Consider the following 25,618-nt stretch of genomic DNA (forward strand, 5'->3'; position numbering starts at 1 on the left):
AATCACTGACCTGAAAGTTAGAAGTTGTCTATGTTGTTAGGGTTATTCTGGTTACATTTGTCTTTTGGAAACAGAATATGTCACAAAACACTAAGATGTGTAATTGACCCTGTTAAACTTCCAGTTACCCAAACTTGAAAATATTTTTGACACAGTCAGTTGGAAACATAAAGTTGGAAGTGTTAATGAAAACTTAAAGGCATCCCTTTGGACTTCTAAAAAGACAGAATTCATGGAAAGAGAAAAACTTGTACTTAAATAAGGAAACAAAACCTAAAAAAGAATGTGTAAAAGTTGTTTTTTTTAAAAAAAGCAAAAATTAATGCACATGAATACAAGTGAACAGCCAAGACAATGCAGACAGCTGATTAAGCAGGCCAAAGGTACTAATGAAATTTAAGTTGCTAATAGTACTGATACACAATATTTAAAAACAGGCTATCACAAGTTACTGATAATAAAAACATAAACAGCAAGGTTAAGAAAGAAAACACCAACAAGAAGTTATTCAATGAATATTCCGTCTGTGCATTGGAAGGCTGAAAGAAATATATCTTCCTTGGCACAATGTGAATTGACCAAACATGATCGTCTCTAACAGAGTAGGTTTAGAAGGTTCAGCTACTCAAATTAAACATTTTCATAGGTAAGCTATGGATGTATTCAGAGTGCCTGCTTGAGATACCTGCTTTAGGCATCACCACACCAACTGTCTCCAGCAGCAGAATTTACATAGATGAATTTAGGTGGTGAAGTGGTCTGTTATTGTCAGTGGGGATAGGTGTGGTTTTTTTCCAAGGGTGATTAAGTTGTCTCACATACTGAGTGAGGAGCTATCAGAATTAGTCAAACAAACATCCAGAGTTTCTGAGAGTTTTCCTGGAAGTTAAGCAGCTGACTTAGGCTTTGTATTAGGTATACCTGTCTATGCAGATATCAAACACTAGATTATTCTGTGAGAGTGCATGAAAAGTTACAGAAAGTTCATATCTTTTGTCAGATGGCTGCCACCTCTCCTTTTGCATAAAATGTGGTGGTTAGAGCACTAAGGAAGGGGTAGAAGAACAGAATATTCGTTCCTTCTCAGTTGTTAAGGACTAAAACTCCCAGTTTCTGCAAGGAAAGTTCCATGACTACAGCTAAGACTGCTCTGCAAAAATGTATGTCATGGGACCAAAAACCAATGGGAGACACCTGGATTATTTTCCAAAGTTTCAGTATCATTTAGACTTTAGGCTGTCATGTGTTTAACTTGGGTGTCTTCCAGCTTGACAGAGGTTACAAAGGCATTGCATATAGTCAGTTACAAATGGAAAAGAAGATAATCCTAGTGGAGAACTTTTCAGTGAAATACAAAAAGGTCCAATAGCTAGAATTTTACTTTAGAGTAATTCAATCCAAAATATGGCATAATTAATTAGAAGAAAAGGCAATTAAATATTAAAAGAATTTTTGAGGGAAATGGTATATTCAGCATTTCTTTATATCCCTGAAGTGTGATGAAGTAATTTAAAAAAAAAAAATTGCTCATTTTGCTTTCTGGGAGAATATGTTATTAATATATATGCATGGGAAAAAACCTCATACAGTAAAAAGGAACCACCAAAGACTGAAGGAAACGCAAGAAGAGAAGAGGAGAATAGGGAAAGAACAACCTGGAGGCTTTTTTTGGTTTTAACCCACAGTAAAAAAAAATAAAAATAGAGATGTCTTGAGAAGATGTTCCCAGCCAATAGGAGGCAGTCAAAAGAAAGAGCAATAATAAGTACAAGAATGAAACTCTTAAATTTGGGGAGAAAAGTTTTGTGAGGGCTGTGTTTGTGAAAAGCGCTGATGTGGTTAATGGAAGGATTTGGAAGATGTTATGTAAGAGTGCAGGTCAGAATACTCAAGGACAACACTCTTAAATGCATAACAATAGGAGACAGAAAAGTATACCAGAGGAGAGGAAGAGAATATACATATATATATATAAAATTTGGTAAAGAGTGAAGAGATTTTGTTTTCCTAATGGTCTTCATGGCAAGTCTCCAGTTTACCATTATTTGAGATAATTAGTGTTGCTCTACAAAAGGAGAAGGCACAAACTTCCCATCTCACAATGTTTTTAGAACTTCAGAATAAAGGAACTTGCATCACATCTGCAGCAGATGATGCTCCTGGAGAGGGGCAGCAGCAGGTCACTGCCTCAGATGGATAAGCTGGCCAAGTTTCGTGTTGGAGTTGTGGAGAAACCCTCGCAGTTGCATGCAGCATGTCACTCAGAAACACCTCAGTGCAGAGTTCTTTCAGAAATCTCTACAGTTACAAATGAAAAAATAGTTACTCAAACACTTTCAGGACCCTTGGAAAATTGCTCATATTCTATTTCTATGCTGGAAACCATTACTCTAGTGGTTGTAGTATAAAAACTTCCTCTGAATAAAAGTAAGGAGGGATTTCTTTTACTTCTTCATCACTCTGTTAAATTGTTTATGAGTCTGTCCATCTTTTGGAATCAACATAAATGCAAACAAAGCGAGGGAGAGCTTTTGAATGGCTGCACTTATGCACGTTGCTGTTTGATACATGTCTCTTGAGAGGGAATAAAACCCTGAGCGTATTAATTTCATTTCTAAATAATCCTACACCATGTATTTGTATTAAGAAAGACATACAGTTCTAATACAGTGTAGATCAAATATAATATTTTAAAAGGAAGTTTCATGCAGTTGCTATTGATACATGTCAGCTAGCCATCACTGAAGAAGAAATAGGAAAAACAGTTAAAACTGGAAGAATCTCTTAACTTTCTTGTAAGGGGGAACACTTAGCTGATTTACATGCCTGTGCTTTTCTCATCCCTTACTACTGCCTCCATGTACAGAATAACTTATATTCATAGAGAGAATAAGAGTTGCCTGCATTTGAGAAGGCAGAAATGATGTTGCCCAGGTTCCTCAGCAGAGGACGTTATTCTCTGTGTGGATTTAATGCTGCAGAGGTTGTGTATTCATGTGATAAAAGACCTCATTTTAAAGCGTCTATAGGAGTTACCAGGGTGTTTTAGTTTCTTTGTCAGTTTTGGTTTGGTTTTCTTCCGGCCTTTGGGTTTATTTCATTTCTTTTCCTCTGTCTGGTTGTACAGCTGTATTTCACAGAAAGAAAAAACAGGGAGGAAAAAGAGGGTCAAATGGTGGAATATTAAAGAAAATGTGCAAATGAGAAAAGACAAGTATCGGTAGAGATAGAGGAGAAACAGATTTCACAGGAGAAAGTGGAAAATTAAATGAAAAGAGAGAGAAAGCACAGTGGAAGATAATGAACTGATTTCAGTAAAATGCTATATTGAGTTCTGAGGGGATTGCCGTCCACCAGATCAAACCTATGGATAATAGTTTTTCACATAATCGGAACAATACTCTTTCAGTTTTACCCAACATCCTACTTCCACTTTGCATTCCTGAGGTTTATTGAATTTGTTTCTTTATTTCTTCTCACCTACAGATTTCTTTTGCTGTCCATAAACCTTCTGCCCCACGTATTTTTCTTTCTTTCTCTTGGTGTCTTATCTCCTTAAAACAGCATAATTGTTTTTAGAGTTAGTAGTGAAATGTTGTAAAAAGGTTATCACTGATGCAAAATAATTGCGATATGGATTCTGTTATTTATTAAGTATAAAAGGTGAGCAGTTGGTGAGGAGGAGAAAAATTTTTAAATGGTGCTACATACGCAAAAAAAATGCTGTTTCCTTTTAAAAATTACATGCACAGAATTACTACTGTGAATTAAAAAATGTCCGGAGCTACAGAAAACCAAATAACTCCTCAATCTTTTCCTTTACTTTTCAACTTGTACTGCTCTCTATCAAACTTCAGGAATTACTGAAGAAGGAGATGAATATGTGATTAGTTCACTTACTAGGTCCTTTTCAAACTTGGGAAATTTTAAGATTTAGTTTTGGCTGTCAGGAAATAGTTTTTATCTTAAAAAAATATTAGCCTCTTTTATGCTTTTGGGGTATCTCTGCCATATGGCCTAAATTTGTTTTCTTCTGAAACCTATAGAACTAGTATAGAGTTAATTGACGGGCATTTCAGCTTGAAGCCACAGTTTAGTTACAAGCAGAGCACAGTAATTTTGCCCTCTCTGATAACATATAGTGAACATTTTAGTGATTTGGTCATTCTTTGTCATTTTGTAGGTGAGCTAACAGAAGTACTTGCTATTGCTCCACTAATTCCTTTGCCTCTCATTACGTCTTAATCACTAGGAGAGAGACTTTTTTGGAGAAGGGTAGGCAAGATTATTTTGTGGGATACTAGCTCAATTTACTAATTAAATATCTGGTATTGAAGACATCAGTATCTTGTCTTACCTGTTTGTTTCTTCTCCTGGAAATATGGATATTTGTTACATTCAGTCATTTGGTGTTGTTTCCTATAGTGTTATATAAGATACAGGTCTTAATGCTTTCCAGGACACTAACCACTGGAGCCAACATTCCCAGGTATTTCTTGGGAATCAAGGGGGACTGCTTATATCACAAGTATTTTCCAGACTAAGACCTTAAGGAGGCATTTGCAAAACTGATATCTTAGTTAAGCCTTTTTTAAATATTGCTGTTTCCCAGGCATCTGTCATGGCTACTGAAGAAACAGCAATGAACGCATACACATGATGGAGTAAACATATGAGAGGAAATTTATTTGGAAATATCTGCAATTAGATTAACCTCTGAAATAAGTCAGAGCAGTAATAAAATGCTATGAATACTGTTTCCATGCTTCTTGGATATAATATGAGAACTTCTTTTAAAACCATCTGTAATGTAAATCAAATTACAGTACAATTGGGTTCTTGGGAAAGGCTTAAAAGTTCTCTTACACACATGTTCTGTTTCCAGCCCACAAACTCAGTGTTTTCATTCTTCTTTCCTCTCCTTCCCTCTATCACAGGGGTGCTGGAGAAAGATCACTGTGGATGACACTATGCCTTTCAATGAAGAGGATAATTTGTTACTACCAGCTACAACCTGTCAAATTGAACTTTGGCCAATGTTGCTGTCCAAAGCTATCATTAAACTGGCAAATACTAGGTATGTTTAGTCATCTCCCTTTCAGTTTGTTTTGTGAAGTCACACAGAATTTTCAGAAAGTTGGTTTAGTATACTTGGGAAATATATTTTACTAAGAATTTTGTAGTGATGAACATATACTTTTCTGAAAGCTGACACCGTAAATCAGTAAAGCAAAATCCCCTGTAGCTACAGAAGGTGCGGTGTTTCCTTTTTAGATGTGTTTGTAAATTTATGCACAGAAAACTTTGCAAAGGAACTGGAGTATGGTCCCTGTTTGACATTATTCCTAAAAAGCTTCACATGTGTTTTTCTGCCCAATGGAAATGTCCAAGAACTTTTAATGAAGTTTTAATTGACGACCTTAATATTGGCTTAACCAATACTGAAAATAGAGTATTGTAAGCTACTTTTGATGCTTTTGCTACAGTTCTGCTGCTGTGCGCTGTGTGGTGATCCAATTCCCTAAAACTGACCTGGAAAGTAGAATGTGGCTCATGGTGCAGTGATTGACAACTATGGCCACAGGTTCCTTTGAGATACGCAATGAACACCAGGTGTTTAAATGACTAAACTTCAGAAAAGAATTCCAAACACCGATCTGGGTAGTCAAGCTTCCCTATTCTGGTCATATCAAGTTATGTTTGTTGGAAGAGTGATCTAAAGTACTTCTACACAGTTTAGGATGTTACTTGCAGGTGCCTGTTAGGAAACTCTATTTGCAGGAACGTGTTTGAAATACTGCGTTTCTCCAAAGCACGAGGGTTAGTCATGGCCAAGTGCTGGTATCTTTAGCCTTTGTCCTCTCAGGATCTATGGACGGAAATCTCTCCAGAGAGTAGGAGACTGTATTGATTTGAAAGAGTGGAGTGTGGTACACTGGAAATACAGCCAAGTTGTGCATAATAACCTGGGAGTTAGAGCAGCTGCTCAGGAGATGGAAGTTCTAGATTCGTATCCACTTTCTAGCGTAAGGGATTTAAACCCCACTTCTCCAACCGTGGAAAAAGAGGCTTTACTGTATGCAAATATACACAGTATGCTTGCTAACAATTTTGAAACTATGCCGGTGTGTCGGAGGGAACACTAAAAGAATGGGCCTGGTGCAAAGGCATAAAAGCAAATTTGACTTTGTAGGCTAGTATTCAGCAGTGCTTTGGAAAACTCCTACAATTGCATGTGATGACTTGTTTTTCAGCAAGTTATTCTGTTTGCATATGGTCTCACTCCTACAGAAAGCAATGTAGCCTACAGAGTTTACTGTGTGTTGGTTATATTACATTTCTGTATAATGTTTACTTTTGTTTTATAGTATACATGAAACTGGAAAAAGAGAGCTGGACGAATTTACAGTTCTGCATACACTGACTGGATGGATACCAGAAGTTATTCCTCTCCAGTAAGTTCTGTTAAACAATTTACATACAGAATTAAATATTAAACAACTCAAAAGGCATTATGAAAAAAAAGCTGAGCCCTAAAAGTCCTTCAACATCAATTTTGGGAAGTGTACAATTTTTAGTTCTGGCACTTGAGAAATGTGCCTTCAGGGAATGGAATTTTATTGTGTTTTTCTTTGTAGGTCATATAATTGCTTGTAAAGCTTTTTATCATGTTAAGCTGATGCCTTTTCTTTAGAAAATTAATTTATTTTTAACTAATATGAAACACTGTGGTGAAAACAGGGTTAGAGAAATCTGTTTCATCTAATATACAGATTCAAAAGGTCTGCCACATACTTTGTATCTGAATGTGCTATACAAAGTATACATCATGAATTTGGAAGTAATCAACTTCAGCTAGTATGGTGTTTTCACCTTTTAAATTGGAACAGTTGATATACTTTTATTTCCAACCCAAAATAGTATTTCCAACCTATAATAACATTTTTCTTGTTTCCTGTGCATTTTAAGTCCATTTTGTGGTTTTAAAGAACAGGCATTCTAATTTTCCAGCTTGACATTCTTTTTACTGAATAAATGACTGGGATACAGGCACTAAATATTTAGACTTTCTTTTTTACCTTATACTTTTTTGGCTTTTCATGTATACATTCTAATGAATACAGAGATAATAAATAGTTTTGGTTTATATATAATTTATTTAGGTATAACTGTTTATTTATAACAGTATTTCAGTATTAAATAAGTTCAGTCAAAGGCTATTTTAGCCCCTATTTCAGCATTTTTTATTTCCCAAGCTCTGCTTGCAATTTAGGTTTTTGATATATTTGTGTCTTACAGTAGTGCATATGTAGCCCATGGACATAGATTCCTAAGTAACCTAAATTTTGTTTCTTTATGTAGTTAGTTTTACAACTGCAACAACAAAAAACACTATTCACAGCTCTGGCACTTACTGGAAATATATTTTATTCTGGAACAAGAAAATGTGAATACCATAGTCTTCGCGATAGTAGTATAAGATGGCTTTAGCTCATTGTACAATTAATTAATTTTTTTTTCTTTTTAAAAAAAGGTTGCATGCAGTTAGCTTGCATGAAGCTTATTCATGGCCCTGAACAATTCATTCAGTTTTAGATTATTTCTGGAATCACTGATTTTCTGTGGAGAACCAGTATGGCTGCAACTATCATGTCATATCAAAAAACTGTTGTAGCTGGTGGAATCAGTGGAAGAGGCATGGAACTATGTGTGCTGAAACAGTTAGGAAAACCTAGATTGGAACCTTTGGTACCTTTGAGAAGGTTTTTAATGTAGAGACCCAGAATCAAGTTATTATACGGTGTAGTTGCAAAGTGGTCTGCAAATTGTCCTGCTGCAACTTTTATCTACTAAAAAGCTTTAGCAAGGATGCTTTATTTACGTGCTTCTCTAGCCACTATCTCTTTCTTTTTGCGTCTGTCCATAATCTATCTCTTAACAAGTTGGCTGATACACAAAATTGGACAAGTGTGTTTTATTTACTAAAACAACCCAGTAACTTTTCTGAGAGCTGGACTGTCAGTTGTACTATAGTGTTGTCTAAATGAAAATCACACTTTCTCTTCTTATTGCAGATATCATTATCATTGACATATACGTGTGTTTTGTTTGTTGTTTTTTTTTTAAAGGCCTGGATACTTGGACAAAGTCTGGTGCTTTTTGAAAGAGATTGTGCCAGAATTCAAGTTGCCAGATCAGAAGACTCCAGAACTTGATATTCCTCAGTCAGATACAAAACCTGAAGAGGCCAAAGTCTCAGAGTTAAAAAATGAAGTTTCATCTGTGAATAACCAGTCTGATAAACCTGAGAAAGCTGATAAAATTGGCAAAGGTCTGTAATTTTAGGTAGTGTTATCTTTGTCAGCCAAGCATAAATAAAGTTAGCATAACCTCTGGCTTCAAATTTGTATGTCTTTATTATGCCACATGCTGTGGGTTTGTTGTTGTTACAGTGAACATGTTGCAATGGTGTAAATTCAAGACAGTTTGTTTGTTTATTTGGTTGCGTTTTTTTAACTATAAATCTTATTAGAAGCAGTACTAGTCTCTTATTTTACCAAAAAAAAAGCTTCATTTTATGGCAGAGACTTGTTCAGCTCTGTGTCACAGCCATTTCTCTAAAGACTGGTTCCTTGCAAAGGGATAACAGAGAGGTTACAGTTTCCTCAAAGGCAACACTGCTCTGACCATCAATACATTTCATAATGGGTGTTACAAACTGTGATTACTTGCAGGGGGTTCTGACAAGTATATTCTAATGATTACCTGCGTTTTTATTTATAGCAACTTTTCTGTTTATGCTACTAGGTACAGGTATTAATTTTCTTCAAGAGCTGCTAATCCTATTTGCATTTAAATGAAAAAAGTTAGGTTTAGAAATTTATTTGTTCTTCAGTGTTTATATTTGAGACTGAGTTTTCTTAGTTGCTGTTTCTAACTTGAAGGCGTGGATGCAATTTCACAACACTTCTAATGTCTTTGGAAGGTATAAGTCATATACTAAAATTTCTCTTTCTTCCTAGATTTTCAGAAAAACCTGTGCCTTCCCCACTTTGAATCTCAAATACTATGTCCTAATGTCAAAAGTGTTATAAAAATGTTAGAAAAGACCTGGCTGAGGGGGTATTCTCTCTTCTTAGGAATTCTTGCTATCATTTTATGACCCACCCACCAGCATAGTAGATGTTTCAGAGTTTGGAATGGACATGCACAGGGATGCAGCCACTGAGAACAGCACTGTCATTCCTCCAGCAGGGTGCTGTAATTTATTCCCAGAAAACTTTGTATATTTAATCCTGCCTAAGACTTAGAATTTCTATTAGTAACTGAAACAGCTAAGAATCAGGGAAGCATTATGTTACGATACAGCTCTGTAATCTCCAACTCTGAGGCTACAAGCTCTGTTCAGATGCTTTATTAATGTTTGGGATTTTTTTTCATTAGAAATCTATTTTCCTACAGTCTAAGTCCTAAGGCTTGAAAGAAGGTTCTGACTGTGGGAGACTTTCTTCTTCCATGTCCATTGAGAACCTATGCCTCATCTATGTTAGATTTTTTTTGAAATTACTGATGCACAGGAGAAAGGATATGAAGAAATTATTTGACACAGTGCCAGGAATTCAGGAATTCCAAACACTATAGTAGGGACATGAGAGTTGTGGACTAACTGGAAGGTGGGACTGAAGCCTTCCTGGCCCCTTCTCAGTAAATCTGCATTTACATCTTCAGAATTATTTTTAATTTTTTTCAAACTGAATGACAATAGTTCTTTATTGTATCTCAACTCTTCTGACTTAGAATGGTTTGTGGTTGATTTTTTTTTTTAAATTTATCTAAAATGTCATTAAAGCATTTACACAGTATGAGACTTTATGACTGAAATTTTGTATCTGAAAAAGAAAAATATTTAGTCTTTATTTTGCTTAATAGAAAAAGCAGAGCAGAGAGAAAATGGAAAGAAGAAAAGCAGAGAAGGAGAGAAAGAAAAAAACAAGTTAGGACATCAGTCTTCACAGATGTTGGCAGATGCGCAACGTTCTCTTCAGGCCTTAACTGAAAGTAAGTCCTATTCTTTTGAAGCTAAAAATACAAAGAGGAGATATATGTAAAGCAAAGGGGTTTGCTTTTATTTGTTTTTGAACTTAATTGGGGGGGAGGTTAAATATACTAATTTTTAAAAAATTGCAGTTCTTTACAGGCTATATTACAGACTGAAGTAATTCCAGCCTATTAGAATCCTATAACTTATATTAAGGATAATAGTGCAGTAATTTGTGTTTGATATCAAAAGGTAAAGTAAATCTATGCAGAATATTTAGAAGTTGTTGGCCAGTCATGTAGGACCAAGATTTGTTCTAGTGTAAACTGTCTTTCTGTATTAAAAATAATTTTTTTTTAAAAAAAAACTTCCTCTAATAACTTATTTGTTCAATATCTACTTTATTCAGTAAATTGCAATTGGAAAGAGCAGGAATGCTTCTTAATTGAAGGGTAGGGAGAGGGGCGGGGTGGGCAGAAATATTCATTAGAATTCACTCCATTATTTAATTGCTTAATAAATTTGTTTCCTTTGTCCTGGAAATATATCTTGATTGATTTATTTTTTGTATTGATACCTCCATGTTAGCATAAATATTAAGTAAATTCTTGCTTTGTGCATTTAAATTTAATATTTAAAAAAAAGAAACAAACCAAAACAAAACAAAATACAGTTTAAACAAACCACAAGTAAATACTAATTGGTCAACTAATCAGTCAATAAGAAATGTCGTGCTTACTAGCATAAAATATAGAAAATCTTCATAAATATACATTAAGCTGATTTGCTTTTGTTGTTGCTTATATTTGCATACATGTAACATTTCCATATGGCTAGCAGAAGGAAACATATTTATTAGGTGGAATACTATCTAGCTGCAAATCATTAGGTGAGAATAGAGCATCTTTCTTTGGGGAAATAACTACAAAGTAAAAATGTATAACAAGAATGATGTAAATCAGATTCTTCGGAACTATGTAAATCCTGCTTCTTGATTTAAATACTGATTAAAATTGGTGGTTTAAATAATTTTAATTTATATCAAACCAATACTGCTGTTTGTCATCAGCAACTATAGTAATTTGAATTCCTACCTTGTTTACTACTAAAGGAGTTAAACAGCAGTAAATTTTAAAATGTGTTGCAGGAACGTAGTTTGCTTCAGTGGCAATAGTTGTGGAATAGGAAATGAGGCATTTCACATGAATATAAGGAACGTGACCAGTACTCAAGCATGTTGTGGGGAAAAGAAAGCAAAGGTGAAGCAGAAGGATCCAAGTGATGAATTCTAGAAATTGTGCAAAATGAGTGAAAGAGTATTAAAAATCATCAGGCAGTGTTTCCATATGAAAATCAACATGACATTTTGATCTTTATTCTGCCATTTAAGGCACAGTTTATGCTGTTTTCTGAAAGACAGTTAGTGGCCTGTGAAGAGGTTATTTAGAAAGAGTATTAGCTCAGGGCTCAAATATGATGGTTAGAGAACTATTTTATCCTAAGTCTGAACCAGAAAAGAGTTTTGAAAAAGAGTAAGAGGTAGGTATCTCACTAATAAACTTGATAAGAATTTGAACAGAAGTAAATGTGAAGATTGTAAAGTCAGGGGCTGTAAGATATGGAGCAAATTTAAGATTATTAGACCACAAGGGGAAAAAAAAAAGAGAGAACTGCAATTTGAAATAATACTGAATTAAAATGCATTTTGTTGTGAGATTGTAGCCACAAGAGAAAAAGCTTGCAGGCTTTATGAGACATATGGTCTGCAGAGAGTGGCCCAGGACAGTAGAACCATTGTTGTGCATGAAGTAACATCTGAAACTAAGGCTAGATACAAAGTCAGACTTCAGAGGCAGTAGTTGTAAGAAGTTTCTGAATTGTTCTTAGGAGCTTTGTAACAGTGGCTTTACTTAATGCAATAGCTTTTTTTTTTCTTTTTTCTTCTTTTTTTTTAATGTAAGTGGCTTGAAAAGTATTTAATTTCCAGCACCACAAAAGTGCTTATTTCCCTACTGTAAGTTTTCACTCTGCCTATTGAGTGTGAGGACTCTAAGGGAATTGTTCTTCTTTCTCTGATAAATATGAATTATTTCTAAAGAGATATTTAACTAGTCTTGAAGCATTTCTATTTTATTTCTAAAACGGCAAAACCTTTAGTATTCATTACACTGTATATTCGTTACTTTGTTTAGTTTGATACACATTGACATACCGGTTACTTCTAAGTATTTGGAAACTTCTCTTACAGGCTTTTTGATTTTGTGTGGATTATAACGTTGTGGTAGGTTGATGCTGTCTGGCAGCTAATCCCCTGCCCAGTCACTCGCTCAATCCCCACCAGTGGGATGGGGGAGAGAATGAGAAGGACTGAGCCTCTTGCCCACCCCCAGCACACTCACTGGGGCAGCATAGTGAGAAACAGAAGGATTTAATGCTATGTGCGCTCTGCTCAGCAATAGCTGACACATCGGCACGTTATCAACACTGTTTTGGTCACATACCTAAAACACAGCACCGAACAGGCTCCTCTGAAAGAAGTTAGCTCCATCCCAGCCAGACCCAATACAAATGTACAAATACACTTCTGAATCACTTGAACACTCAGACCAATGCCTGCTGCATCCCCCAAATACAGTATGAATTTCAGGATCCTTGCAGCATTGAACCTGTTTCTCTATTCATCCTATTATGTGGATCCAGCAGAATAACGAGCCCTTCACCTGATCAGTCAGGGCTCTTCCTGAGAGCAACCAGCTCTCTGCTCCTGTGGCTTATCAGCCAGCCAGTCCTCAGGAAGCTTTGTAGACAATTTGTATGTTCCTACTGGCCCGTTTTAGCACACAATCTGCACTTTTCCACTCAGCAGCCTTTTCTTCTACTAACCATTTCTCCTTTCTTACCTAGGGAGTCCATTCATTCCATAAAGAGTTTTTATGATGATATGATATGAGCTACTTAGGCCTCTTGTTCCTATAAAGAGCTATGGCTGCATTTTCCATTTATGTTTCTAGACTAATGATTTTCCTAATAATTTCTCAACTGCTGGAAAGGGAATACTATTCCACTGGAGGGGGCACTAGCCAGGAATCTGGGAGTTTATTGTACATACCAGACTTTTATTTTTGCTAACTCTCATTGTGCCTTGGTACCAGTTTTGTAATTAAAGATAATAATATTTTCTGTGTCACAGCAGTGTTGAGAGACTATTACTATGTTTAAAAATTTCTGAAACCATACAAGTAGATCTGTAATGTTAACCATCAGAGTCAATGAGCTACATAACACGTAACTGAAGTTTTTTCATTTTCCTTTTGCCTATTCAAAAGAGTTTTGACTTTTAAGTAGGGACCAGAGCTTAATATTTTGTGTTCTGTATTTTCAAATGCATATTATCATTCTGCAATATTTATGTCAATTCTGAAAAGCACGTAGGTTGTTTTTCTGAAGACTAAAAATATACCCTCCAATAGGCAAAGCTAATCCATGCCTAACACAACAGCAGAGGTTAACATAGGAGCTGCACACCTGATAAGAAGGATATTGAAAGCCAACTGAAGTGTTTTGGAAAGTTAAAACTCAGCATCAGCTCTCGTTTGACAAATAAATATTTAAAAGAAACATTAAGATACAGGGGGAAAATTCTTTGTGAGTCTTCAAAACCTATGATTTTTTAAAAAAATAAAAAGTTAAGAACTATTAAAAGCAACAATTTTCATTCCTGGCCTTTCCTTTTAAGTGGCTGGAAATATATATATTACAAGGATCAATTCAAATGATACTTTCCCTTCTCCCAGGGACTGAACATTTGTTCAAGTTGTGTAGTACTCACTCTCTATAAATGAAGTTGCAAAGCCACAAATGTGAAACATAAGCAGCTACAAGGATTCAGAAATTTTTAACAAAGCGCGGCAGAATTCTTAAATCCACACTGATGGTTATAAATAATAGGCTCTGCTGAATCTGACTGGTTTGTTTTACCATATGTTACAACATTTTTCATCTAATAATACAATTTTATCAAGGCTATCAGATTTAACTAGTTTACCGAGGTGCTGAATTCACACTAATCAACAATACACTTGGTGGCAAATAATTTGCATACATCCTCCTCATTTTTTGTACAGTGATAAAGGGTCAAATTCTATATTAATTTTAAAAGGCACTGGCATAATATACAAAATCTTTCTAGTACTGTAATAGTATTATTAAAGTGAATATGGCGTGCCTGGTCAATCAGCTGCATGCTCTAATAATTTGTTCATTGCTCTTTATTGTCTGCCCTGCAGACATTTTATTTCACAACCCACCTGGACTGAGTATGACAGCTTTACATTCCACCTGGTATTTGATTATATACTTTTATTTGAGAAATACTTCTCACAAGCAATGAGTTTGGTGTGCCTTGTGGCACATACTGTTCCATAATGTGTAGGACATCGTAGCTACTACTGCTGTATTTGTAACAGATCAGATCTATCAGTTGGGACTGAGATCAAACCTAGATTATAGCCTTGCTTTTGAATAAGTTGAAACACACAGCTAATACAAGAACTGTGGTTAACACAGGAATAACAAGCATGCAGTGAGAAATATTAAGAATCCACTGGAAAGTAACTGACTTACCATCAGCTTATATTTGAGTAATTGAATTTCTGAAAGAATATTTAAGATGCAGAGAAATCTTACTTCTTTAAGAAAAAACCATTGCTTACCTTCTAAATAAAGGGACTTCAAGTCTGACAAATTGTATTTTCGGCCACTTGCCTATCTTTCCTTTTCCTTTCTTTTCCCTTTTCTTTTTCTTTCCCTTTTTTCTTTGTATGCAGACAGCATTGGTTTATTCCATTTCACAGCAAATACCTATTCTTACAGTAACTTTCAGTTGAATACTTACTAAACACAGGAAGCAGTTATCCTGTATTTGAGGTGGAGCTGAAGGGCAAAACCTTCTGATGAAAAACAGTTGTCACAACCTGTGTACTGAAATCCTGTCTTCACATGCTTTCTTAGATGACTAAGGAAAAATAGAGATAAATAGATATCCTTCTTTTTGAGCTGACTTTTAGGTCAAACCACAGACCTATGTTTCTAGTATTATATTTTTTTAGACTTTTAATCTCCCTTCAGCCTGAGTGAAAAACTGGCTGTCAGCCAGACAGCCTTGGTTTCTCTTCATCATTCAGGAATTAACAATGGCTTCTTTCACAGATACAGGTATGAGATGATTGTGTGGTTGCCTAGTGCAACAAATTTCTAGGGGTAACAAAATGAAAGTGCCCCTGCTTTTGTGCCTTGCCTATGGCAGAATTGCAGGAAAACAAACTTCCGTAAGGCATGTGGGATAACAGCTATGGGGTCACTCCCTCACACTTTCTGAAGCAGCCAACATTACCCCCATTTTTCCATCTTCTGGACAGAAGTAAGAGCAGTAACCCTGGTTTACAAGCACTCTGTTTCTCAAACTACTTATTTCAATTTTCATATCCATTCGCAGGAGTGGCCAGAGCTCTGGCTTTTGATCCTTTTTCTGGCAAGATCAAATTTGGCTTTCACTGGTGAGAAGCCTTTAGCTAGTACTGACCTATCAGTATGTTTTTACTTCATCTACCCAGATGATGCATATTGTGTTCTTTATGCTAGTATCTAGTATTTTTAAAATTTGAAGAAAAACAAAACAATGGTGAGAGCTACCTCTGATCTGTTGCATTTCTAAGTTGTAGTTTCTGTTATTCATTTGTGTAAAATATGCAAAAGTTGTTGATGGTCTAAATAGGTAAGGATTAAAACAATGTGTTTTTTCCGTTCATGGCTTCTCTTCTCAGTACTTTACAAGGAACTCTTGTTTTGAATGAAGTAACAGAGTCAAAGAAAGTAAAGAATAATAAAAATAAGGCAGAGAAAGCAGAATAATTTAGGGTGAGGTATAACAACATTTATTTACTGTTTACCCTGTTCTAAAGCATGTTGATGTTTTCTCTGTAGAATCTTCTGTGCCAACCCAGCCAGAAATGGCCGTATATGCTGGCTGTATACCACTACACTTGTTTGAAGAGGATATTTTTTCATTAGGGCAGATGGTAAGATTCTGTGCTCTCAGGACAGGAAAGCATTACATATTTTATTATCAGGGAGTTTCATTTTGTAGCAACTATCTTGTAACAAACATTAGAATAGTGAAACAGTCACCAGGTAATGACTATCAGTGAAATTTATATTTTGGTACTTCTGTATTCTGAACATGCATTTTCCTGTCACAGCCTGCTCATTTTTTCAGTTTTACTCCACTTTCCTCTGGATCCCAGGAGCTGAAGTCTCCTGGGAGAGACTAGATGTGGACTAGAAAATGCATCATGATGAGATACTTCTGAATGGAAAGACTAATTGTTGATGGGCTACTTGAAAAACATGAATTTTACTGTTTTTTCAGACTACAATTAATGAATTCTCTGATATACATTTTCTGATATGTTGTTCTATAAGAAATAGCATGTTTATATCCATTTCTATCATTAGTGTTGTAACTGATGAAAGCAGCTGGAGAGAGTGAAGCACTTCATGCAGCTGGGGTAAAAACAATGCTTAAATTTCCGCTTAATCACTCACACTCTACAGAAAGCTATTTATAATGCCAGAGCAGGCTTTCTTGAGTTGATTATTAATTAGATTTAATTTTTTGTACATTTAAATCATATTTATCATGATTAGAACATTAAAATTTAAGCTGCCTTCTCAGGAAACTGATAGGCTTCACAGAATAAAGACATTTCCAGAAATGGTTTGCAGGTGTTATGCTTTACTGCTCTTAATTCTTGCACTATTTTCTTTTTTAAAATTGTGCTGTGTATTTTATGCTGTTTTGAAGACTAGCTTGTTCTCTGTGACTTTATTTTAATTTAAGGTCTCAGACAATACTGTCGCTTTGCTAGTAATAAGTAATACTAGTCATCAAAAAGCAAACTGGAAATGGTGACATAGGGTTATATCTTTCCTGCCACCTAACGCCTTGAGTCTCAAACTTGCCTTCAGTCTGTTAGGGTATAGAGATTACTGAAAAAGAGGCATGGCAGACGAAATAGGATGAGGCAGATGAATCTGTATGTCTAAACCAATATTTTAGTAAAGACTGATAGAAAAATGGAAGTTGACAGAAATTAAGTATAGAAGTGTAGTGGGTTTCTTGTGGGTTAAAAAAGCCCATTTTCAAGCTTTCTTTGAGGGCTGAGATGTACTACACTGATAGAAATAATTCAAGTTTGGAAGAGTGGATTCATTGGGATAGGAGTTGCTCCCTAAATTTGGAGGAAATTTTGTTATTGACTGCAGTTGTGCCAGAATTTCCCTCCAGAATTTTTGCAGTATCCCTTTTAGCTTTGCTTTCTAGTGTGTATGTCCTTGGGTTGATGTGGTTTGAATTTAATTGTCTTAAGTTCACTCAAATAAAATGAAAAAAAATCAATAATTGAGTCATTCAAGTGTGTCTCCTACTCAGCAGCTGACAAGTTCTGCTTTATGGCACCTGACTGGTCGTCTTCAAAATCTTTATTCTAATCTTGGATGCTTTAACTTGCATTTTTAAGTTGCTTGAATATGTGTGTACCCAGTCAGCACTCCTGTAATATCTTGTTATAAATTCAGAGATCAAATGAGGCTGATATATTCCTTGTGTACCTTACTGGTTTTAATTTGATCCTCTCCCTTCAAATAACTGACAACCAAAACTACATTCTTCTCTGCGAAGTTTATAATTACAGAACCTCAGGAACATTTGACAATAAGCAGGAGTAATCAGAGACTTGCTGATGAGCGTGTTAAAGAAATAAGTGATGGGTGATTTTCTTAGCAAGTAAAAGAAGGTGTATTTTTAAAATAAAAAGTATGTTGAAATTTTGTAACAGAACTTTCAGCAGTGAAAAATGTTAAGTACTGGACCATTATTATTTTAATGGGAAGAGCACCACTCAATGTCCACATCTAAAATTGCTCTTAAGTCTATTGCTGAGGGCTTTGGTATATGGGTCAACTACAGTGCCTTTAATGTGTTTTCTAAATTAGCCAGCAGATAAAAAGCTTAACTTTAATGATGTATTGGTTCAGAGGGATATTACATTATGGAGATTTCACAAGTTGCTCTTAGAATGCTGCCACTTTATAAATTCAGCATGAAGTAAGGACTTTTTCCCTCAGAAGAAGTATTTTTAAAAATGTTTATTTAAAAAAAAAGTTGTTACTGTTGTTTTCTTACATCTCCATTCTGCTTCACTTGTATGTTTTCTGTAGCACCTAAAAGAATATGGTTGCATAAATAAGTTGAAAGAAGTGATGAATCTATTATGAAAAGAAAAAATATATGTAAACACTTCTAAGTATTCAATTATATGTTTTCTGCTGAATATAAAATTCTAATTAGAATGTTCTTGGATAGCCTTGTCAGTTGAACTATTTTTGTTTCATTTGTTATCAAAGCTGTCAGATGCTTTTGTGTGCATGCTGTTCTTTTTTGTGAGAGAGATGTGATGAGAAAGGAGATCTGACCCCAGTCAGATTATTTTTCCATGTTTCATAGGCTGATTCTTCAGAGAAGCTGAGGCAATATGGGCTTTCCCACATGTATAGCCATCCTGTCCTGATCACTAGAACCAGGTCCTGTCCTCTGGTAGCACCGCCACAACCACCACCAGTTCCTCACTGGAAGCTTTTCCGTCAGAAAAAGGAAACTGTTGTGACATCTGAACCCCAAGGTTTGTCTACTCAAACCTCCAAAATAAATTTGTAATTACATTTTAATTATTATAAAAATTTTCAGGGCCACACTTATCATCTGTTATCTTGATTTCAAGGGAACTTCCCTAGGGATTACTTTTTCTTTTTTTTGCCAATTTTGTATTACTTCCCCTTAGCTCTATTATTTCTTAAATGCTTTGAGAAGTGTCTTAATTTATCTCTAAAAAAGCACTGTACTCTACTGGAGAAAATGGAGAGGGAGTGTTATCAATGCAATGCAGAAGCTCTCTGATGCAGAGTGACAAAAGCTTCTGAACACCTTTTAAATATTTAGAGTATGTGACTAGTCCTGCTGCAACTCATAGTTTTAGAGGTAAACTTGTTCTAGGGTTTGTCTATACTGCATAATAGAGTTAAATGCATGATACGAGACAGCTTGAATATGAAAGCATTACAGGCATGCTAGCAAAATATACTGGGATAAGAAACAGAGGAAATTAGCAAAGGCAGAATGTGCTGTTGTTCTGAACTACCTTGGATAACCTTACATATAGGTTAAGCACAGTTTTAGTACCTTGCAGGCTGAGGATCAGAGTGTTAAGCACTTATTTTTTTCATGATTTGTCACCTAAAACCACTCCTGGTTGTTTTCTTCTATTCCAGTGTATGCGATGATACTTGGAGAATTATTTAGGGGTGATGAATTCCCTATGAAGATTATTTGTGAAAATTATAGTATTAAATATTTCTTGTGAATATGTATTTAAGAAGTTGCTTTTTTTCCAGAGCCAGTGGTAAAGAAACCTGAAGAACATGTTGAGATTGCTAGCCTATTTTTTAATTACAAATTGAATCTTATCACAATACCCACAGACATGTAAGTACTCAATGTAGTTTCAGCATTAGCATTGTATTGTTAGTCCATTTCACTGTGAAACTGCAGTGGCTTATGTTTACTTGTGTCACAGGGAAAAACTGCTCCATTCATGTAATTTAAAGCACACCAGGATCAGAGCACTCTATTGATTTATTGATGTCACATAATTAATTGGCAGTGAACTGTGTGTTTAGGATCAATATCAGCAATACCACAGACAAACCACTATACTAGATGCTTACAAAATGTTAGTGAACACCTACAAACTTCTGAGCACCTTTCTGTTAACTAAGCCCAAGAATTTCTCATCACGCACACAGAGGCATACACATGCAATTACATGCGCCCTCCTGGCACTGAGGGTTACAAGCACACCTCTTTTGGGAGTGCAGGTTCTTCTACCGGCACACACCTGTTGGAGATGCAAGCTGGGGTGCTCTAAACTTTATATGCTGCTCCCTGCAATCTGCTAATCTACACGCTGGTGGGAAAACCTGCCAGGAGGAGGTGGACAGGCACACAGCTGAGGGCTGGGTCCCTACTTGTTGAACGGCAGGGAGCTCTGACAGGCAAAACTACTTTGCCAGTTTCTCTACTCAGTGGGCCCAAAGATGTAGAATATTTAATAGATCACTTCCACCAGAAACAGGAGTATTCTTTGATGTCTTTCAAATTTTTCCTCAAACTGCTGGTCTTTTTCAATTCTTGTGCATAACAAGGAAAAGTCATTGACTGACCAGTCAGTACTTTCATGGGCATCACGTGTTTGGCATGGAACAATTAACGTTACTGTTTATAAATAAAACAGGCTGTTCTCTGTTCATTATAGTTGTTACAACAAGGAGCCCAAGCGTGCAGGTGAAGAAGCTCATGCTCAAAACACAACTTTGTATAAACACCTTATGTTAAAGACTGTTTGTAAGTCCTATAAACCCTTGAAAACCAGGGTCTTTATACAGGGTATCTTAGAGGAGAATTTTCAGAAATTGATGTATACATGACTTCTAGTCAATATTCAATATTCAGCATAATACTTGCTCACTGACAAGAAAAGAAGGATTACCATTAAGTGTATCAGGGCCTTGGGTTTTTTTCCTATGACCCACTGCATAACACATTTCTGTCAAGCTTCAGCTTTTCATGTGAACATTCAGTAGACAACTGCTAGAATTATTAATCTCCTCTCTTTTATTCTGACCGAACTCCTGACAGAGGAAGCATGGAATGTATCACATACCAAGTGAGCACCAAAAGGTTTACGTTATTTGCAGGATATATCTTTTCTTGAGACTGAGTCCAACAACAATTTGTAAATTGTTGGACGTGTGTATATTTTTTTTAAGGTGTGTACACCTTTTGTTAGGTGCATCTCTAAATAAACTGAATAAATTACATATTTGGCAGGTTCTGCATTTTGATCATAATGACTGGATCATTTGATAATAATCCAGTTAGATGTTTGGGGTTTTTTTTGTTGGGTTTTTTTTTTTGAACACCAGCATTTGTCCATGGAAGAAGTGATCTTGGAATATTCTGGGAATATCATTGTTTTGCTGATACAATTGCATTTTATTGCTTAAAAATACATTAAATTACTTATTGTTTGTTTTCAAATAGTAGGAGTAGAAATACATAAAAATGCTTTAAGCAATATTTATTAATAGGTTATTAAAAGAATGAGAGAATAATACTTAGAAGTTGCAGTATTTGCATAGTTTATATTGTTTTTTTCATATTTAATAGATTGCTTCATGGTCAACTTACCCCATTTTGTCAAGGACAGTTTATTTAATGTGCTAAGTTTCCATGACAATCAGCTAATTTAATCTCTTCTGATTTAATTTACAGGTAGTAACCAAAAATATATAGCAAGTATTAGTATTTCATTAAAGTAATATAGCTGCCTAAATAAGATAAGGGACTTAGATACACAATTGGGACCGAAACTGTTTTTAATCTCTTGCTTTTATTCTTATAAAATATTTTGAAACACTCAAAGGCAAGATTGTGACTGTGTTACTACTAAAGATCTTGATATTTCATTATCTCGGTCCTTAAGAAGCAGGCTAGATAACACATGCTTGCATATTTCTCTGTTCTTTATCGCTGCAATAACACAATTACAGATTTATGTCTAATTGGCACATGTGCAACATTGTTTTGATCTTGTTCTCCTAGTTCAGGTAACAACCAAAGAGTTGTTTATATGTCCATCAGTTTTTACTTCTGCCTCCACTGAAGTCAGCAGCAGAGCTCTCTTTTACTACAACCAGAATAGGTCTTGCACAGGTTTCCTTGGTTATCGTGTGTTTTAGCTGTCTGGTATCTATGGAGACCCATTTTGAGGGAAAAGACAAAAACTATTTGACACAAAACGGGTTTTTTTGCCCTACCTCCATTTAAGTAATGCACTTTATAAATATTTTTTCTTGTCTGGGGGCCATAGAAATTTATTCACTTCTGTCATTATCATATGGTTTTCCTCAGCTGACTTGGGTTTTGTTTTTTGAGGGTTAGTTAGGAGGGCAACAGTTCAGGTCTTTTGAGCATAGATATGTATGCAGTGCCAGGCCAGTAGTGGTAAGGAATATATGCATATATAGATTTTGTGCTGCCCTATTAAGCTGTCAAAATAAAGGAGGCACAAATTATTTTGACAAAATTCTGTTAAGAATGTTAGTTATGAAGAATGTCATTTGAAAGTAAATGTATGGATTAATGTGTTTGAGTTTTCTTTTATTATTTAGCCACTTTCCACAGTCTACTATCAGAAAAGGATTTCATTCCGTATCCTGTCTCGCTTCTGTTACTGAAAATGACGAAAATGTAAGTGACAGTAATGTGGATATGAATCAAAGTGGGAGACACTCAAATGCAGAAGATTATTCTCAGGTAATAATTTTCCTAATTTTTTTTAACTTGACCTAGTTTTGTATTCCAAAGGACAGTGAAAGACAAAATAGAAAATACTCAATCCTTAAATATAGTTTTTTAAAGACTTTTCAGTAAGCTTTTTTTTCCCCACTATTTAAGTAGCTTCCCTACCCTTTCCACTTTATAGTTATATTGATGTGTACTGGGTGGGACATCTTTCCTAATACTTTTTGGTTTAACCTTATTTTTTTTATGATTTATTCCTCAGATTCTAAAAGTCCTATTGCTAACACTATAAAATATTTTGGGTTTTCTCTTTATAATCGATTTGATGGGAGAATCTTAAGAAGATAGTCAGGGGTCTTTATAAATAAATGTTACTTCATGGATTAATGTTACAATTAGTGTATTTCAGCTACAGTGAAGGATGTACCTAGGCACGCAGCTGCTTGAAAAATGTCAACTTTATAAACACATGCCTTAAAATGGCATTCTCATTTGGTTCTTAATTGAAAGACATCAAGCTAGATCTAGAAAGAGTTAAGGCTTCAATGCTGAGTTTGCCTGCTCTTAAATTTCAGAAGTTTTGCCTTCTAAGGGAATCCTCAGCCAAGTATTAGACCCTCAGGCTTCCCAAGTGACTCTGTGAGAGAGTGACATTCCTCCACACAGCTTCACTAGATGCAGCACGCTGACTACAGGTTGCCCAAGCTAGCCAAGGAAATGCTAGTTACTAGGTAGAAGTCTCCACTGTAATTTTCCAAGATAGGTAAGATGAATCTTACCCAAGTTCAGTAAAACATATTACTAGGATGACTTTGGCCAGTTGTAACTACTCAGGGGTTTTGCTTTTTTTTTTTCTTGTTTCAGTTTTTGTTTTTAAATTGGTATGTGCATGTGCTACCAAAGTCTGCTTTTAGATAAACTGTTAACAAAATGCTTCTTTGAATATTTAAATCTTGTATGTTGAACAGAGGAAAAAGTATATTTTCAAAGAGTTTCTGGACACTACACTATTTCATGCAAGATAATTTGTATGGGGAAATAATTCACAACATAGAGAAATAGAGACTTAAATATTCAAACAAACAAACAGAGCTCCACTGAAGTTATTTTATTTGCTCAACACTCTAAAGAGAACCCAATGTGGCAGCACCAGTATCTCTTCAATTTCGTACTTATTGCAGTAAACACTGCTCATAAGAGCTTCTGATAGCATTTCTCTTTTTGACTTTAAGAAAATGGAGGGGAAAAGCAGTCTAGGCAACATACAGATGCTTTCAATGAAGTTACACTCAAAGTCTGGATCCAACTCAATAAACCAATTATATTTTGGGGAAGATGCATTTTCAACTTGTAAATGTTTACTACAGTTCTCCCCTCTACATTTATTTTATATCCCAAGGAAAGAATGTGTGCTTCTTCCATATCTGTTACATCCAATGATTACAATATAGAAAATAATTTAAAAGAACCTATAAAAATGTATTCATCCATAGTGCTGCATAAAGGAAAACCAGCAACAAAGTCCACCTCTGCACAATCCTGTAGTAAAGGTGACCTAATTATTTTAAAATTTCTACTGTCCTTTTCTGGGACAAACTGATAAATATACTTGGGGGTAACATTTGTGGTATTTGGTTGAGGTATAGCGACTGCCTGTAGGGTTATAAAATGTGTTTGAAGACCAAAGAGACACTGCTAAGGATAGTATTCATGAGGTATCTTCAGGAACAAAGAAAACAAAATCTAGTTTGGTAAATTTTGAAGTAAAAGGGAAATAATTTTCTATGTAATTTTTGGAGTGCCTATTTATATATTTCCTCTTCAGAGTATACTCTTACACCATTTTTATATTTCAGATTTGAAACTCGGTTGTTTTAAACTGTTCTGTATCTATTGTGTGTATAGAAAGTGTACATGTGTGGAGATAGTTATTGGGTATTTATGATTTTAAAATAAGGCAATTCTGTAATGAAGGAGAATTCTTTGCAGTAGAACATCTATTTAGCTATTCTGTATTTTTGTATACATTTTATAAGCAATACTTTAATTAGTACTTCATTAGTACTTCACCTTTAAAAGCCTTTTTAAGAATTGTAACTTACGAAAACCATTACAAAAGCAGCAGGGTAAAACGGAGCTGTAGGTAGCATCTTACAATATATAATAATTATTGGTTGCATGACTTCAGTCTCTCTAGCTGTACAAATATAGATTTAGTTAGTTACAAATTAATAGACGTTTATGTGCTGGAAGCATAAAAGTAGTTCGGAACATCACTTTGATTTTCTCCCGTAGTCCAAGAGTGTAAGAAAGAGCCATGTGACTGTAGAAAGCTGGTCTGTCACAGTAGGACATGCAGTCAGGGAGAGGCAAGGGCAAGTAAGAAAATACGAGAGACAGACATTGATAAAACTGGTATGGTTGGAAGAAGACATGAATGTGACTTAATCTGAGGGCAATCTGATTCAGACATGAAATGTAAGAAGTTATGAGCAGCTAATTGACTTATACTTGAACTTTACTTTTGCCTCACTTTAAATCTCGGCTGAAAAATGCTATCCCTATTAAAAGCTGCAGTATATAAGTAGGACTGCTTTTGTACAGATCGCAGAAGAAAATATTGTTTTTAACTTGCAGAACAATCTTTTTTATTTCACATATTAAATCTTTTAATCAACAAAATTACCTGGATATCTCTGGGAGATTCATTATGGGAGAGCTTTATTTCCAGAGCTTTAAAACTTAGAATAACAATATACAGCTATATGTATTTTTTTAGTCAATTAGTGATTAAAAAAGGAAACACTGAAAGAGAAACTTTGATATCCCTAACTCACTAGGTAACTGCTAATTTGTAGAATTTTGTATTGCAGTATACTGAGTGTGAATAACTTTGTCTCCATTTTAAACTGTGCGATTGCTATTCAGAAGACATCTGCTATAATAACCTCTGATATAGATTTGGCAAATCTTTGGGATGCAGCAGTTTTATGCTTTAAGCTGACTGAAATTCAGTCAGCTGCTGTGCCAGATCCTCAACAAGTTTAAATTAGCATATTTCAATTCACTCCAATGTAAACTGTATGAAGTTACATCACTGA

General features: G+C 35.2%; 1 protein-coding gene across 1 annotated transcript in view; it reads left to right on the forward strand.

Annotated features, from left to right (window-relative positions):
• Positions 1-25,618, forward strand: part of ADGB (androglobin) — a 121,708-nt gene that overhangs the window by 26,870 nt on the left and 69,220 nt on the right. Inside the window, exons 6-14 of the mRNA XM_010584512.1 lie at positions 4,938-5,077; positions 6,369-6,455; positions 8,130-8,332; positions 9,931-10,059; positions 16,022-16,116; positions 18,603-18,777; positions 19,547-19,637; positions 22,385-22,529; positions 24,637-24,656. Coding sequence (XP_010582814.1) covers positions 4,938-5,077; positions 6,369-6,455; positions 8,130-8,332; positions 9,931-10,059; positions 16,022-16,116; positions 18,603-18,777; positions 19,547-19,637; positions 22,385-22,529; positions 24,637-24,656 — 1,085 coding nt within the window. The remainder of the gene's footprint in view (positions 1-4,937; positions 5,078-6,368; positions 6,456-8,129; positions 8,333-9,930; positions 10,060-16,021; positions 16,117-18,602; positions 18,778-19,546; positions 19,638-22,384; positions 22,530-24,636; positions 24,657-25,618) is intronic.

The sequence above is a fragment of the Haliaeetus leucocephalus genome, unplaced genomic scaffold (assembly GCF_000737465.1).
Source record: "Haliaeetus leucocephalus isolate CR32 unplaced genomic scaffold, Haliaeetus_leucocephalus-4.0 Scaffold992, whole genome shotgun sequence".
NCBI lineage: Eukaryota > Metazoa > Chordata > Aves > Accipitriformes > Accipitridae > Haliaeetus > Haliaeetus leucocephalus.